The sequence below is a fragment of the Somniosus microcephalus genome, chromosome 30 (assembly GCF_052327205.1).
Source record: "Somniosus microcephalus isolate GS21.2 chromosome 30, FLI_Smic_1.0, whole genome shotgun sequence".
In the NCBI taxonomy this organism is placed as follows: Eukaryota; Metazoa; Chordata; class Chondrichthyes; order Squaliformes; family Somniosidae; genus Somniosus; species Somniosus microcephalus.
Window position 1 is genome coordinate 4815885 of NC_141016.1, and position 17975 is coordinate 4833859.

The window sequence follows — 17975 nt, forward strand, 5'->3', positions numbered from 1 at the left end:
GGCCGAATGGCCTGTATCTGAGCTGTAAATTCTATGTATCGTTGGTATAAAATTTACCCTATACATTCGGGTCTATTATTTGAATAATACATAAATTTATATTTAACAATAAATTTCCAGATTACCAGAAGGTAACTCGCTTCTCAAATGGAGCCGCCATCTTCCTGCTGTTTCCGAGTTTTTGGCTTGTAACCATGGCAATCCATCATTGAGCCTCAGCGCACAGCACCCTGAGACTGAGCACTGCTTCCCGTGGATGTAAGTAGAGGAAATAGTTCCCTGGAATAAAACCTCAGGCCAGTCTTAAAGGGCCTTTTGTTACAGCTTTTTATTCCATGATTTTTAAAAAATTCTTTTATGGGATGTGGGCATCGCTGGCAAGGCCAGCATTTATTTCCCATCCCCTAATTGCCCTCGAGAAGGTGGGGGTGAGCCGCCGCCTTGAACCGCTGCAGTCCGTGTGGTGAAGGTGCTCCCACAGTGCTGTTAGGGAGGGAGTTCCAGGATTTTGACTCAGCGACGATGAAGGAACGGCCGATATATTTCCAAGTCAGGATGGTGTGTGACTTGGAGGGGAACTTGGAGGTGGTGGTGTTCCCATGCGCCTGCTGCCCTTGTCCTTCTAGATGGAATAGGTCACGGGTTTGGGAGGTGCTGCCAAAGAAGCCTTGGCGAGTTGCTACAGTGCATCTTGTAGATGGTACACACTGCAGCCACGGTACGCCGATGGTGGAGGGAGTGAATGTTTAAGGTGGTGGATGGGGTGCCAATCAAGCGGGCTGCTTTGTCCTGGATGGTGTTGAGCTTCTTGAGTGTTGTTGGAGCTGCACTCATCCAGGCAAGTGGAGAGTATTCCATCACACTCCTTACGTGTGCCTTGTAGATGGTGGAAAGGCTTTGGGGAGTCAGGAGGTGAGACAATGAATGATGGAAACAATGATTGTAATCTTAATTAGAATGCTCTGAGCAATTATCCAGCTAATTAGTCACATATTTATCACTTAACAAAATATTTGTTCAAATGGTTGCTTCAGTGTTTTTCCAAGGATTCAGTGCCCAAATGCGTCACGTGGTAAAATACTGAGTCGTATAGACTGGGCAGATTACGATCCACATTCCCAGTATTTCCCAAACTTCTTTTTGTTGAGGCTTCTGTGCAGTACTGAGGGAGCGCTGCAGTATCTTTCAGATGAGACGTTAACATCAAAACATAGAAGATAGGAGCAGGAGTAGGCCATTCGGCCCCTTGAGCCTGCTCTGCCATTCAATGAGATCATGGCTGATCATCCGAATTCAGTACCCTGCCCCTGCCTTCTCCCCATATCCCTTGATCCCTTTAGCCTTAAGAAATATATCTAACTCCTTCTTGAATATATTTAATGAATTGGCCTCAACTGCCTTGTGTGGTAGAGAATTCCACAGGTTCACCACTCTCTGGGTGAAGAAATTCCTCCTCATCTCTGTCCTAAATGGCTTACCCCTTATCCTTAGACTGTGACCCCTGGTTCTGGACTCCCCGCCATCGGGAACAGCCTTCCTGCATCTAGTCTGTCTAGTCCTGTTAGAATTTTATAAATCTCAATGAGATCCCCTCTCATTCTTTTAAACTCTAGCGAATATAAGCCCAATCGACTCAACCTCTCCTCATATGTCATTCCTGCCATCCCAGGTATCAGTCTGGTGAATCTTCGCTGCACTCTCTCCATGGCAAGAACATCCTTCCTCAGATAAGGTGACCAAGACTCAAAAGATGATAAACCGAGATCCCGGGTGCCCTCTCTGGATCCCACGGCACTATTCGAAGAAAAGCAGGGGAGTTCCCCCCCCCCCCCCCCGCCCAGTGTCCCGGCCAATATTCATCTCTCAGCCAACATCGCTAAAAACAGATTATCTGGTCGTTATCACATTGCTGTTTGTGGGATCTTGCTGTGCGCAAATTGGCTGCCGCGTTTCCTACATTACAACAGTGACTACACTTCAGAAAAGTACCTTATTTGCTGTAAAGGGCTTTGGGACGTCCTGAGGTTGTGAAAGGCGCTATAGAAATGCAAGTTCTTTCTTTCTAAATTTAGCATGATTGGAAAAGTGGGATCTTTTTACGTTTACCCGAGAGGGCAGCTGGGGCCTCGGTTTAACGTCTCATCCAAAAGACGGCACTTCAGAACTCCTCAGCATTGTACTGGGAGTGTCAGAAATGCTGTGAACAAAAACAAATTTGGGAACTAATTTATCGGGATTTTTGATTGTAATCTTTCTGGTCTACATAACTCGATGCTTGACCACAAGGTATAGATCCTGTCCTGTCGAGCCTTGATTCTGAGGTCGTTAGTTTAGGTATCAGTTATAAAGCAGACAAGGACTGAAATGAATATTGCAAAATATTTATATTGTGTGATACCTACAGAATCTCAATTCTATGAGGTGCACAGAAAACACAGGAACAGGAGGCCACTCAGCCCTTCGAGCCTGTTCCACCGTTCAACGACTGATTTGTATCTTAGTTCCATCTCCCTGCCTTGGTTCCGTAACCCTTACCGAACAAAAATCTATCAATCTCAGTTTTGACATTTTCAATTGACCCCCAGGAACACTGCCACCTCCAAGTTCCCCTCCAAGTCACACACCATCCTGACTTGGAAATATGTCGGCCGATCTTTCATCGTCGCTGGGTCAAAATCTTGGAACTCCCTCCCTAACAGCACTGTGGGAGCACCTTCACCACACGGACTGCAGCGGTTCAAGAAGACGGCTCACCACCACCTTCTCGAGGGCAATTAGGGATGGGCAATAAATGCCGGCCTTGCCAGCGACACCCACATCCCATAAACAAATTTTTTTTTTTTAAAAAGGCTCTACAGCTTTTTGGGGGTGAGTGTTCCAGATTTCCACCACCCTTTGTGTGAAGAAGTGCTTCCTGACATCACCCCTGAACGGCCTGGCTCTAATTTTAAGGTCATGCCCTCTTGTTCTGGACTCCCCCACTCCCCCCAGGTCGGTGGAAATAGATTGTCTACCATCAAATCCTTACACACCTCGATTAGATCACCCCTTAATCTTCTAAACTCGAGGAAATACAAGCCTCGTCTGTGCAACCTGTCCTCGTAATTTAACCCTTTTAGCCCCGGTATCATTCTGGTGAATCTGCGCTGCTTCCCCTCCGAGCCAGTATATCCTTCCTGAGGTGCGAGGCCCAGAACTGAACGTAGTTCTTGGAAGGATGTTCCTGCCTCACGCACTGGCACCACCAACTGAGATACTGCACCCTCTCGGCCCACGGGTGTCCGTCCTCTAGCTTCAATGGGCCCAACATCTCGGGCAGGCGGACGCAGTTTCCTCAACTTGTGCCACCACTGTGTGCCAGGAGTGGGCCCAGCGCAAATGCAGGCGTCGGGCAGCCAGCGTTACCCAGGGTTCTGTGGTGGTCACGCGTTGACTCGAGAGGGAAAGAACCCGCAGCTGAACAAAGGAAATAGTTGGAGATCCGATAACGGTTCTTTTAATGAAATGCATGAAACAGAGCAGGACAATGAAACAATTAGCACTTGTTATCCAAATTCTGTAAGTTTAAAATATCAAGAGATTGGAATCTTGCTTGGCAATTTGTAACTTAAATAACCAGAGGGGAGATATCCTATTCCGGCATTCCACATACTTGCCAGGAATACATGTCGGAATGACTCACCCACCACTTGATCTTTCCCTATTTCTATAGAGTTCTGTCCACTTGGGAAGGAGATTCAAGGCTATCTCCAAACTTTCAGCAAGTTCTGGCACCACAAGCTGTAAGCACAAAACACAAGCATCTTATAAACGTCATGCAAACCGTGACAATTGGGTCACAGCCGTTAACTCAGTCCCTTGTGTGTGTGAGTGTGTGTTTTATATAACACGACATTAATATTTTTTACACATTAGAACTTTAAATCTTAACACCCGCCGGCTTGTCCTCTCCCTCCCGGCACGCGGAGCGATGTTGTGGAACAGAGAAACTCCTTCACCCGGAGAGCGGTGAGAATGTGGAACTCGCTACCACAGGGAGCGGTTGAGGTGAAGAGCAGAGATGCATTTAAGGGGAAGCTCGATAAGCACATGAGGGAGAAAGGAATAGAAGGACATGCTGATGGGGTGAGGTGACGTAGGGTGGGAGGAGGGTCGTGTGGTGCAGAAACACCGGCGCGGACCAGTTGGGCCGAATGGCCTGTTTCTGGGCTGTAAATTCAAGGTAGGTTTACTTGTCCACATTTACATTACCATAAGATGACCAAATCAGTTGTAGTAGTCAATGGGGGAAAGTCCAAGCAGAGTATTGTGTATAGTAAGGATGTATTTTGGACTGAGAGATTTAAAGGTGGTCATGTAGTTAAAGAGCTCAGGTAATTTATATAAACCACAAGCTTCAGTCTACCACATCTGTGGGCCTTTGTCATTTTGGATTGGACCAAGCCTGGTTTTGCGTGATGACTCTGGAAATTTCTGAATGAAAACCGACACCAAAAAACATGATCAACAAAAAACGGATTATCTGGTCATTTATAACATTGATGTATTAAAGTTAATGACGTTTACGGTGAGTCTCCCCTCATCAAAAGATCAGACCCCAGAACCCAAGTTGTGATCTCAGGTCCTGAGGTAATCACGGAGACACAAACCAGAATGTTCTGGAAATGGGAATTGCGCAAAAGGATTGTCCATTGGCCAAAGTTACTCCCCTGTTAAAGGGCCGGCACAGGATATGCCAGGAAATTCTACGCCAAGTCTCATTAGCTTGGCAGTGGGTGAAATTTAAAGGACAGATTTTTCTTGGCTGAGAGACTCGGCCTTTGGGAAATTGTGCCAGTAATTTTTTTTGGATTGAAAATCATGGGCGAAGCAGTTGAGAGCGTGCGGTCTTCAGGAAATCGCTCCTTTGATGGTGAATGGGGGACAGTCACTACAACTAGGCCATGTTTGACTACTTTACTCAATTGCTTTTGAGAAAATCGCAGAACGTGCAGCTAAAGGGACTTACAATGGACGTTGTACATTAGCCGTGGCTCAATGATAGCACTCTCACCTCTGAGCCTGGAGGTCGTGGGTTCAATCCCATTCCCTGAGACTGGAGCACAGAATTTAGTGGGTACTGAGGGAATACAGCACTGTCGGAGGTGCCATCTTTCGGAGGAGACGGGAAACCGAGGCCCCGTCTGCTCTCTCAGGTGGATGTAAAAGATCCCGCGGCACTATTTTGAAGAGCAGGGACATTTTCCCCAGTGTAGTGGTCAATATTTATCCCTCAACCAACGTCACTGTAGATGCTGGAAAGCTAACACGAAAACAGAAAATGCTGGAAACACTCAGCAAGTCAGGCACAGTATCTGGAGGGTGAAGTGCAGCTAACGTATCGGGCATCTCTCTGCTTCAGAACCCGAGAAGGAAGGGGATTCCTGAACCAGTAACTTCACTTCTCTCCACAGATGCTGTGCTGAGGATGTTGAACTTGAAGCAGAAATTGTTTATGACAGCTGGAATATTGTGTCGCGTTCTGGGCACCCCATTGTTGGAAGGAGTCATGGAAAGTCAATGAAGAAAGTTCACTAGAATGATATCTGGTGCACTGGGTTAGAGTTGAGGGAAAAGCTTGAAAAATGTCTGGGGCTTTTTTGCTGCAGGTTATGATTGGATCTAATGGAGGGTTTTATAATAATGAAAAGTGTGGAGAGGATAAATAGCGAAAGGTTGTTTCCATGGCTTGGCAAGTCAGTGACGAGGAGAAACAGAATCCCTTGAAGAATGAAGGGGGGGAACGTTAGAAGAAATGTTTTGACACAGAAGTTTATTAGAATATGGAATGTTTCTCCACGAGTGATTATTGAGGCAGAAGACTATGACATTGTTTAAAAGGGAAAAGTGTTTTGAAATGGGGGAATACAAAAGGGTACAGGCAGGGAATGGGTGTAGGATAGACAGCTCCACCTGATGAGCTGGATGTGGGGCAGGGACACTCGTTCCACTGCACTCTTTCTCATGCAGTAAGTCCTCTGATCCGATGATCCCTGTCCTGCCTTGCCCTTTATCCTAACTCTCCAAATCCCCCTCTTCCAGGCTGGGCTTTGAGCTTGGGGTACCAGGCGAAATCTATCTGGGGCACTGCTGGTGTACCTGCTTTACAATTCCCTCTCCCTCCCACCCCCCTACCCCTGCAGTGAAGTAAATAAAATAAATTCCCACCCTCTATCCTTTTTTAATTAAATTCTGGATGTGGCGCAGAAAAGCTGCCGAAGTTCAGCAACATTCTTCACACCCCCACCGCCCAAAACTACAGCAGAGAGAGAGAGAGGCAAATGTATTCTAAGAACTCCCAGAGGCAAACGGTAGAAGTATAACACAAGGCATATTGTAAAAATAACTTTAATAAAATTGTGAATTGCAAGTGTAACATTATTGTAAAAAAAATAACTTATAATTACATGAACATCATAGCATTTTGTAAAAATTTATTTTTCACATATATATCTATGTAGAAAATTGTATTATTCTATAATTTGTCTCCAATCCAATACTTAAATTCACTAATTATGACAATCCTCATGAAACTGGGACATAACACAGGCATCACTGAGTTTCTGGCACTGACCATCGTTACTTTCGTTTTATTCCTATTTATTCATTTTTTGCAGATCCCCCCCCCCCCCCCACCCTCACCTCCTAAAAGTCTGAAACACCCCTTTAACGTCCCCACCGAATGGGCGTTATTTTAAAATCATGTCTGTTTCTAAACACGGCCGAGCTCATTCAGTAGATGGACTCTCTCTCAGGGCGGGGGGAGGTAGCAAGATTTGTCAGTCGCGGAGAAGAACAAACGTTTATTTACTCGTGTGCTCTTTTTTTCTCTCTCTTGTCGACTATTATTTGTGCCAAAAAGGAAAAAGAAAATTGCTCCCGCAGACTGGAGGAGAAGTGGGACTGTGAAAGAATTGAGTGTTAGTCAGGAAGAAAAAACATCCCAGCTCGACCCCAATCCTGTCACAATCTGAGGCTTTTATATATTACAATATTATAGAGACATATCCTGGGACACCAACTGGGCTTCTGTCAGCAACACTTTGCTCAATTTAATATCCTGCAAAACCCCCCCCCCCAGAACATGTTCCACTCTTAACTCAAACTATCTGAGAATTCTATTTCATTTTAGCATTTTATCTCCCCCCTCCCACTTTGCTGCGCTGTTATATTAATTAATTCATATTATTGCATAATTCCAAATTTTAAACCCCCACAAAACAGCCCTAGGATTAGCAGGAGTCGGTTCTGATACAAAGACAGGGGAACGAATATTTAACAAAAGAAAAAAATCTGACCTTGTAGTTTCTATTTTGGAGAGACAGAGGGGGGAGAGGGGGGCTTTCTCAACAAGTGCAATGTTCAGGGGGGGGGTGGAAACCAGACGTTTCCCTCTGATCTCGGGCTCCTGCCTTGGTCATATCACCGACTCCAAGCCGTGCTGCACGTTCCCATTGAGTTGCGGGCAGGTTTCGCTGCCCTTCTCGCTCCCGGTGCTGTGGTTGGAGCTGTCGGCCGGCTCTTGGGCTGTGGGATTCTGGCAGGAGGTGTCCGGAGACCCGAAGCCCCCCGGACCACAGGGGCAACAACAGCCGGTGTGGGAGGCGCCGCCTTGCAACCTGGGCTCCTGGGCAGGACCGCGGAAGCAGAGCAGCTCCTTGAAGGCTTTCCTGAAGTCGGAGCTCCGGCAGTAGATGAAGGGGTTAAAGCCGGAGTTGGCATAGCCCAGCCAGTTGCAGGATAGAAACAGCACCCGCGGAATCCGGTTCCTGAACACGGCGTGCACGATATTGGCCAGGAAGAAGGGCAACCAGCAGAGGGTGAAGGTCCCCATGATGATCCCCAGTGTCTTCAGAGCCTTGTGGTCTTTCAAAGCCAGGAGTTTAGAGGGTCTCCGTCTGTTGGGCTTGCTGGCGCCTTGCTGGTTGTCGCAGAACCTCGACTTGTTCTTCTCCATCTTCTTGACCTGCTTCTTGGCCTCACTGAAGACCTTGGAGTACAAGAGGATCATGATGACCAGCGGGATGTAGAAGGAGATGGTGGAGGAGATGATGGCGTAGGGCCAGTTGGTCACGAAGTCGCAGCAAGTGGGCTCCTTGTAGCACTGGCGGGCGATGGGGTCCGAGTCCTCCCACCAGTGGTTCATGATGGGCAGGAAGGAGATGAGGGCTGAGATGGCCCAGACCAGGCACACAATGGCCCTGGCCCGGGCTTTGGTCAGCAAGGCCTGGTACCTCAGAGGCGAGGTGATGGCGATGTACCTGTCTATGGCAATGACACACAGAGTCTCAATGCTCGCCGTCACACACAAGACATCCACCGAGGTCCAGAACTCGCAGAAGGGCGAGCCCAAGAGCCACTTGTCGGTCACCACGATGGTCGCCCCCAGTGGGACCACGAAGACCCCCATGATCAAATCTGCACAAGCCAGCGAGGTGATGAAAACATTGGTGAGGGTCTGCAGCCGCAGGTTCCTGGCTATGGCCAAGATCACCAGGAGGTTCCCAATCACGATGATGAGGATGATCACAGTGAAGACAGCAGCCAGAACCCATTGCTCCGACAGCCCCAACTCTGCACTCCTGTCGGTGAAGGCAGTGCTGTTCCCACCTTGCAGTCCCTCCATCCTGATGCCAAAGGCTGGTGTCGGATGCCCCCACATCCAGTGGGCAGCCACCAGCCTCTCATCTTCCTCCGGCTCCCTCTCTCTGTGCAGGTTTAAACCCAGAGCTTTTTAATGAATATTCCGACGTCAGCACACTGGCAGCAAATCACAGTGGCCCTCTGCTCCTGGGTGGCCTCCTCCTGTGTCTTTTAACACTTTCAGAGCCCGCCCCATTCGCAGCATCGCCAGCTCAGGCCGCCAGCTCTGAGGGCTGAGCTGTTGTCTCCTGTACAGCGAGATCAGCGATAAGAGAGTTCGCAAACTGGAACAGAGGAAGCCAGGTCACTGGGGCAGATTAAATCTGTGTGTGTATAGAGTCTCGGTGTGTCAGTGTGTGTCTGTCAATCTGTGTGCTGGGCGTCTTCATGTGCATCTGTGTTTTCTGTATCTGTCTGTGTGTCCTGTATCTGTCTGTGTGTCCTGTATCTGTCTGTGTGTCAGTGTCTGTGTTTGTCTCTGTATATCTGTGTTTGTCTCTGTATATCTGTGACTCTGTATATCTGTGTTTGTCTCTGTATATCTGTGTGTGTGTGTCAGTTTCTCTGGGTGTGTATTTGTGTGTGGCAATTTCTGTGTGTTCCTGAGTCTGTCTGTGAGCCCCCGCCTGCTCTTTCAGGTGAGTGTAAAAGATCCCACGGCCACTATTTTGAAGAAGAGCCGGGGAGTTCTCCCCGGTGTCCTGGGGCCAATATTTATCCCTCAAATCAACATCAGTAAAACAGACGATTTGGTCAGGATCACGGTGCTGTTTGTGGGATCTTGCTGTGCGCAAATTGGCTGCCGCGTTTCCCTACATTACAACAGTGACTACATTTCAGAAAGTACTTTATTGGCTGTGAAGTGCTTTGGGACGTCCTGAGGTGGTGCAAGGAGCTGGAGAAATGCGAGTCTTTTCTGCCTGTGTGTGTCTGTGTGTGTCTCTGTGTGTCTGTGTGTGTCTGTGTGTGTGTGTGTGTTGCGGTGTGGTCACCGTCAGTACTAATTGAATTTACAGTGTTTTATAGAAAACAATGTTAAATCACATAGGAACAGGAGGAGGTCATTCTGCCCGTCCAGCCCGTTCCCCAGACATGTCGCGGTGCTCTCTGCTGTCAAAGATTGGAACATAAACACAGCTAAACAGGAACGGCAGTAAAGCAGGCCAGGGAGTCACTGTTTGGATTACAGTGCTGGAACCGCGCACTGCAATGTAACAGGGGGTGGGGTCTGAATTGCGACATTATAAAACAAAACAGAGAAACTATTTTTAAAGGCAAAGTCGTCTGCAATATTGTTGGGACAGATTACAAGTTAACCCCTGTCGGGCACAGTTGCTCTGTGTAATCCGGGCTGTTCAGATGGAACTAGAAATGGCTAAACTGGGAATAATACCAAAAAATTGCCAGCTGATTTATCTGCAAATTGTTCAAAGCGCCCTGCCCGATTGGAGCACGATGCCGGGTTAGTTTTAATTGTATGCACCATTGGAAATATCAAAGGTTTAACCTCGTACCTTGTTAATGTCGGCTTCGAGACTGGGTCTTTCTCACCGGTTCAGAGGGAGAAAACGGATCGTTTAAAGGGATCTTAAACTGCTCCCGGCTCCCGCGGGGACTTGGATACCGCTTTTCCAAGACGAATTCATGAACCGGGAACCTTGTTCATTGTCGGTGTAAAGGCAGTGAGCAATGTCCTGCGGTGTGCGCCCTCTCCGCCGAATTCTGCTTTACCTGATTCCAAAGTACAGCAATACCGGTGAGTCACGGCAGGCAAGTTATTGTCTGACCTGTAACATCAAACAGAATTGAAAAGACAATAATCGCAATAAGATAGAAAGACTTGCATCTCTCCAGCACCTTGCACCACCTCAGGACCTCCCAAAGCGCTTTACAACCAATGAAGTACTTTTTGAAGTGTTGTCACTGTTGTAATGTAGGAAACGCGGCAGCTAATTTGCGCACAGCAAGATCCCACAAACAGCAATATGATAATTCCAGATAATCTGTTTTTTAGTGATGTTGATTGAGGGATAAATATTGGCACAGGACATCTGGGATAACTCATTTTTTGAAATAGTGCCATGGGATCTTTTACATCCACCTGAGAGAGCAGACGGGCCTCAGTTTAACATCTCATCCGAAAGACGGCAGCTCTGACAGTGCAGCACTCCCTCAATACTGCCCCTCAGACAGCGCAGCACTGCCTCAGTACTGCCCCTCTGACAGTGCGGCACTCCCTCAATACTGCCCCTCAGACAGCGCAGCACTCCCTCAGTACTGCTCCTCCGACAGTGCAGCACTCCCTCAGTACTGCCCCTCTGACAGTGCGGCGCTCCCTCAGTACTGCCCCTCTGACAGTGCTGCACTCCCTCAGTACTGCTCCTCCGACAGTGCGGCGCTCCCTCAGTACTGCCCCTCCAACAGTGCGGCGCTCTCTCAGTACTGCCCCTCCGACAGTGCGGCGCTCTCTCAGTACTGCCCCTCCGACAGTGCGGTGCTCTCTCAGTACTGCCCCTCCGACAGTGCGGCGCTCTCTCAGTACTGCTCCTCCGACAGTGCAGCGCTCTCTCAGTACTGCCCCTCCGACAGTGCAGCGCTCCGTCAGTACTGCCCCTCCGACAGTGCGGCGCTCTCTCAGTACTGCCCCTCCGACAGTGCGGTGCTCCCTCAGTACTGCCCCTCTGACAGTGCGGCGCTCTCTCAGTACTGCCCCTCCGACAGTGCGGCGCTCTCTCAGTACTGCCCCTCTGACAGTGCGGCGCTCTCTCAGTACTGCCCCTCCGACAGTGCGGCGCTCCCTCAGTACTGCCCCTCCGACAGTGCGGCACTCCCTCAGTACTGCCCCTCCGACAGTGCGGCACTCCCTCAGTACTGCACTGGAGTGTCAGCCTAGATATTTGTGCTCAAGTCCCTGGAGTGGGACTTTGAACCCACGACATTGTGACCCAGAGGCGAGGGTGCTGCCCACTGTGGCACAGCCGACACTGAAAAGAAATAAACGACCAGATCATGTTTGGTGATAAACCCGGAGATTCTTCTTCTAAATACAAGCACGGAAAAGATGACTGGTTCCGAAAGTGAGCAGATTTCAGTAACTTTCGTTTCTCCTTCAACCACCTTGTGGCAGAATGAAGGGCGAGTTCTCCCTTTGCTCAGCGTGGAGACTGTCTTGGCTGAGTCCGCCCTTGCAGTCTGGGTCCCTTGTTTCACACCTTCGATGGAAGCGGAAGCCGTGCATTTCACTAAAACCGCGGGTTGTGGGCACACGGAGGGTTATTTTCTGGTTTGTACTTTGAGGGTTGAATAGCTGTTGGCAGGGAATGTGCTGAAACATTTATCGCCTGTTGCAATGGTCGCGGTTCCCCTTCAGTTGTGCCCAGCCGGGCCACATTGCCTGCCACAGTGGAATTTACAGCACGGCCTCTTGAGTATTGTGTGCAGTTTTGGTCGCCTTATCTGAGGAAGGATGTTCTTGCCATGGAGGGAGTGCAGCGAAGATTCACCAGGCTGATACCTGGGATGGCAGGAATGACGTATGAGGAGAGATTGGGTCGATTGGGCTTATACTCGCTGGAGTTTAGAAGAATGAGAGGGGATCTCATTGAAACTTATAAAATTCTAACAGGACTAGACAGACTAGATGCAGGAAGGATGTTCCCGATGGCGGGGGAGTCCAGAACCAGGGGTCACAGTCTAAGGATAAGGGGTAGGCCATTTAGGACTGAGATGAGGAGGAATTTCTTCACCCAGAGAGTGGTGAACCTGTGGAATTCTCTACCACAGAAGGCAGTAGAGGCCAATTCATTAAATATATTCAAGAAGGAGTTAGATATATTTCTTAAGGCTAAAGGGATCAAGGGATATGGAGAGAAGGCAGGGACAGGGTACTGAATTTGGATGATCAGCCATGATCTCATTGAATGGCGGAGCAGGCTCGAGGGGCCGAATGGCCCACTCCTGCTCCTATCTTCTATGTTTCTATGTTTCATCCTAAATAGTTTTGTGTCCATTTCTGTTGGAGGAACCGAAACTGCCAATCAATGACCCGCTGTGCTGTGGAATGGTCAGCGTGGGCCTCCCTGAGCAAGGAACGTCCCAGCCAGGGAGGAACGTGCAATGTGGCTGCATCAATATTGCTGTGCTGTGGTGACCCTCCCAACCCAACCTGTGCATAAATTCGCAAATTAAGCATCGGCCCAGGTTCGGCGGCTCTCCCCGCACCCACCCCCACCACCCAGCCTCCCCACCGTCTTTTTTAAGTTGAGACCATTCATTTTTCCACTTCTAGATCAGATGCACCAGTTGTTGCAAGCGTCGAGCCACTGTTCATTTTAACGCGGCAAGTGAGACCGTTTAGTTTTGCAATGACAAAAGACCCAGTGTGGTCATTCTGTGGGTTGGTCCCCTGCATCGATCCCATCTGACACGCTGTAGAGTCTGAACACTGGATGAATCTGCAGAAACACACAGGGAGGGTATCAGGAATCCTGGAACATCCCTCATTATCACGTCGCTGTTTGTGGGAGCTTGCTGTGCGCAAATTGGCTGCCGCGTTTCCTGCATTACAACAGTGACTACACTTCAAAAAAAGTACTTCATTGGCTGTGAAGCGCTTTGGGACGTCCGGTGGTCGTGAAAGGCGCTATAGAAATGCAAGTCTTTCTTTCTTCCTGCAGTCAGAGACCCGGCCAATAAAATCCCTCAGAAACAGTGTATCTGCTCATTTATTACATTGCTGTTTGTGGGAGCTTGCTGTGCGCAAATTGGCTGACGTGTTTCCTGCATTACAACAGTGACTACACTTCAAAAAGTACTTCATGGGCTGTGAAGCGCGTTGGGACATCCTGAGGTTGTGAATTTATTTATTTCTCTTTTTTTCTCATACCAGGTTCCTTGGTCCTGCCTTGCTAATAACATCCCCTAAAACAAGAAGCATGTTATCTCATCTCATCCTTGTTTTCAAATCCCTCCACTGCCTCGTCTCTCCCTATCTCCATAACCTCCTCCAGCCCCCTGAGATCTCTGCGCTCCTCCAATTCTGGCCTCTTGAGCATCCCCGATTTCCATCGCTGCACCATTGGCGGCCGTGCCTTCAGCCGCCTGGGCCCCGAGCTCTGGAATTACCTCCCTAAACCTCTCCGCCTCTCTCTCCTCCTTTAAGACACTGCTTAAAACCGACCTCTTTGACCAAGCTCTGGTCACCTGCCCTACTATCTCCTTATATGGCTCGGTGTCAAATTATATTCGATAATCGCTTCTGTGAAGCGCCTTGGGATGTTTTACTATTTTAAAGGCGCTGTATAAATGCAAGTTGTTGCTGTTAATCACTGTATTTCTTGGCATGCATCTCAGGAGTTGTCCTGGGCTCCGTGAATTGAAAGGCTGGCGCTCTGGTAAAGTAATCGCCGGCTATGGCGCCTCTCCCCAGTTATTTCCAATGTAATCTCGCAGTTTCAATGGGTGCTCGCATGTCGCTTTAGTTTTTGGTAATAAATCAGATCTAATTTGGTTTTATTTGGTCACCGAACACCAAAAGTGTTCTGTTGGAAGTGGTTGTCTTCCAACAGGACCAACATATTAACCGGTGTCCTTAATATCCATGGTGAGGTACACCATTGACTGACCATCCTTCAACATGTGTGTCGGGGAAAAGGTGCAATTTGGTTTAAACAGATAACCCCATCAATCCCGTTACATGGGACCCTTCCCCTTGTGAATACAACGCTGGAAGCGTCAGTCCCGTTTGTGCAACTGTTTCGTGTGCCTGTTGTTAATCGCCCAAATCCGCCAATATGAGGGAGAATACAGCGAATGTGGAGTCTGCAGAGTAAATACAGAAAACCATCAAAACCGTCACACTGGCACACACACACTGACACACTGACACACACACACTGACACACACACACTGACACACACACACTGACACACACTGACACACACACACTGACACACACACACACTGACACACTGACACTGACACACTGACCCACACACTGACACACACACACTGACACACACACTGACACACACACTGACACACACACACTGACACACTGACACTGACACACACTGACACACACACTGACACACACACACACTGACACACACACACACTGACACACTGACACTGACACACACTGACACACACACTGACACACACACACTGACTCACACACACACTGACTCACACACACACTGACACACACACACTGACACACACACACTGACACACACACACTGACACACTGACACACACACACACTGACACACACACTGACACACACACTGACACACACACACACACACACACTGACACACACTGACACACACACACTGACACACACACACTGACACACTGACACACACACTGACACACACACTGACACACACACACACACACACACACTGACACACACTGACACACACACACACACACACACACTGACACACACTGACACACACACACTGACACACACACACACTGACACACTGACACTGACACACTGACCCACACACTGACACACACACACACTGACACACACACTGACACACACACTGACACACACACACACTGACACACACACACACTGACACACTGACACTGACACACACTGACACACACACTGACACACACACACTGACTCACACACACACTGACTCACACACACACTGACACACACACACTGACACACACACACTGACACACACACACTGACACACACACACAGACACACACACACTGACTCACACACACACTGACACACACACTGACACACACACACTGACACACTGACACACACACACTGACACACACAGACACTGACACACACACACTGACACACACACACTAACTCACACACACTGACACACACACACAGACACACACACACTGACACACACACACTGACACACACACTGACACACACACACTGACACACACACACTGACACACACACACACTGACACACACACTGACACACACACACTGACACACACACACTGACACACTGACACACACACACTGACACACACACACTGACTCACACACACAGACACACTGACACACACACACTGACACACACACACACACACACACTGACACACACACACAGACACACACACACTGACTCACACACACTGACACACACACTGACACACACTGACACACAGACACACACACACTGACTCACACACACACTGACACACTGACACACACACACTGACACACACAGACACACTGACACACACACACTGACACACACACACTAACTCACACACACTGACACACACACACAGACACACACACACTGACACACACACTGACACACACACACTGACACACACACACTGACACACACACACACTGACACACACACTGACACACACACACTGACACACTGACACACACACACTGGCACACACACACTGACTCACACACACAGACACACTGACACACACACACTGACACACACACACACACACACATTGACACACACACACAGACACACACACACTGACTCACACACACTGACACACACACACTGACACACACACGGACACACACACACAGACACACACACACTGACTCACACACACACTGACACACACACTGACACACACACACTGACTCACACACACACTGACTCACACACTGACACACACACACTGACACACTGACACACACACACTGGCACACACACACTGACTCACACACACAGACACACTGACACACACACACTGACACACACACACACACACACATTGACACACACACACAGACACACACACACTGACTCACACACACTGACACACACACACTGACACACACACGGACACACACACACAGACACACACACACTGACTCACACACACACTGACACACACACTGACACACACACACTGACTCACACACACACTGACTCACACACACACTGACACACACACACTGACACACACACACTGACTCACACACACACTGACACACACACACTGACACACACACACACTGACACACACACACTGACACACACAGACACACTGACACACACACACTGACACACACACACTAACTCACACACACTGACACACACACACTGACACACACACACTGACACACACACTGACACACACACACTGACACACACACACTGACACACACACACTGACACACACACTGACACACACACACTGACACACACACACTGACACATACACACTGACACACACACACTGACTCACACACACAGACACACTGACACACACACACTGACACACACACACACACACTGACACACACACACAGACACACACACACTGACTCACACACACTGACACACACACTGACACACACTGTCACACACACACAGACACACACACACTGACTCACACACACACTGACACACTGACACACACACTGACACACACACACTGACACACACACACACTGACACACACACACAGACACACACGCACTGACTCACACACACACTGACACACACACACTGACTCACACACACACTGACTCACACACACACTGACACACACACACACTGACACACACACACTGACTCACACACACACTGACACACTGACACACACACACTGACACACACACACACTGACACACACACACTGACACACTGACACACACACACTGACACACACACACTGACTCACACACACACTGACACACACACACTGACTCACACACTGACACACACACACACTGACACACACACACTGACACACTGACACACACACACTGACACACACACACTGACTCACACACACACTGACACACACACACTGACACACACACACTGACTCACACACACACTGACACACACACTGACACACACACACACTGACACACACACACTGACACACTGACACACACACACTGACACACACACACTGACTCACACACACTGACACACACACACTGACTCACACACACACTGACTCACACACACACTGACTCACACACACACTGACACACACACACTGACTCACACACACACTGACACACACACACACTGACACACACACTGACACACACACACTGACACACACACACTGACACACTGACACACACACTGACACACACACTGACTCACACACACTGACACACACACACTGACACACACACACTGACACACACACACTGACACACTGACACACACACACACACTGACACACACACACTGACACACACACACTGACACACACACACTGACACACACACACACACTGACACACACACACTGACACACACACACTGACACACACAC

General features: G+C 48.8%; 1 protein-coding gene across 3 annotated transcripts in view; it reads right to left on the reverse strand.

Moving 5' to 3' along the window:
• The window catches only part of LOC147097869 (beta-1 adrenergic receptor-like), a 34608-nt gene extending 24143 nt beyond the window's left edge, over positions 1-10465 (reverse strand). Inside the window, exons 1-2 of one of the 3 annotated variants that reach the window (XM_085970909.1) lie at positions 7338-8939; positions 3683-3780 (exon numbers count right to left, since the gene is read on the reverse strand). In XM_085970909.1, the coding sequence (XP_085827035.1) occupies positions 7457-8701 (1245 nt within the window). In that variant the 5' untranslated portion in view covers positions 8702-8939 and the 3' untranslated portion in view covers positions 3683-3780; positions 7338-7456. Of the gene's footprint in view, positions 1-3480; positions 3781-7337; positions 8940-10196 lie in introns of those variants that run through there. The other 2 variants (XR_015074238.1, XM_085970908.1) reach the window with 2 other exon arrangements.
• Positions 10466-17975: the final 7510 nt, after the last annotated feature.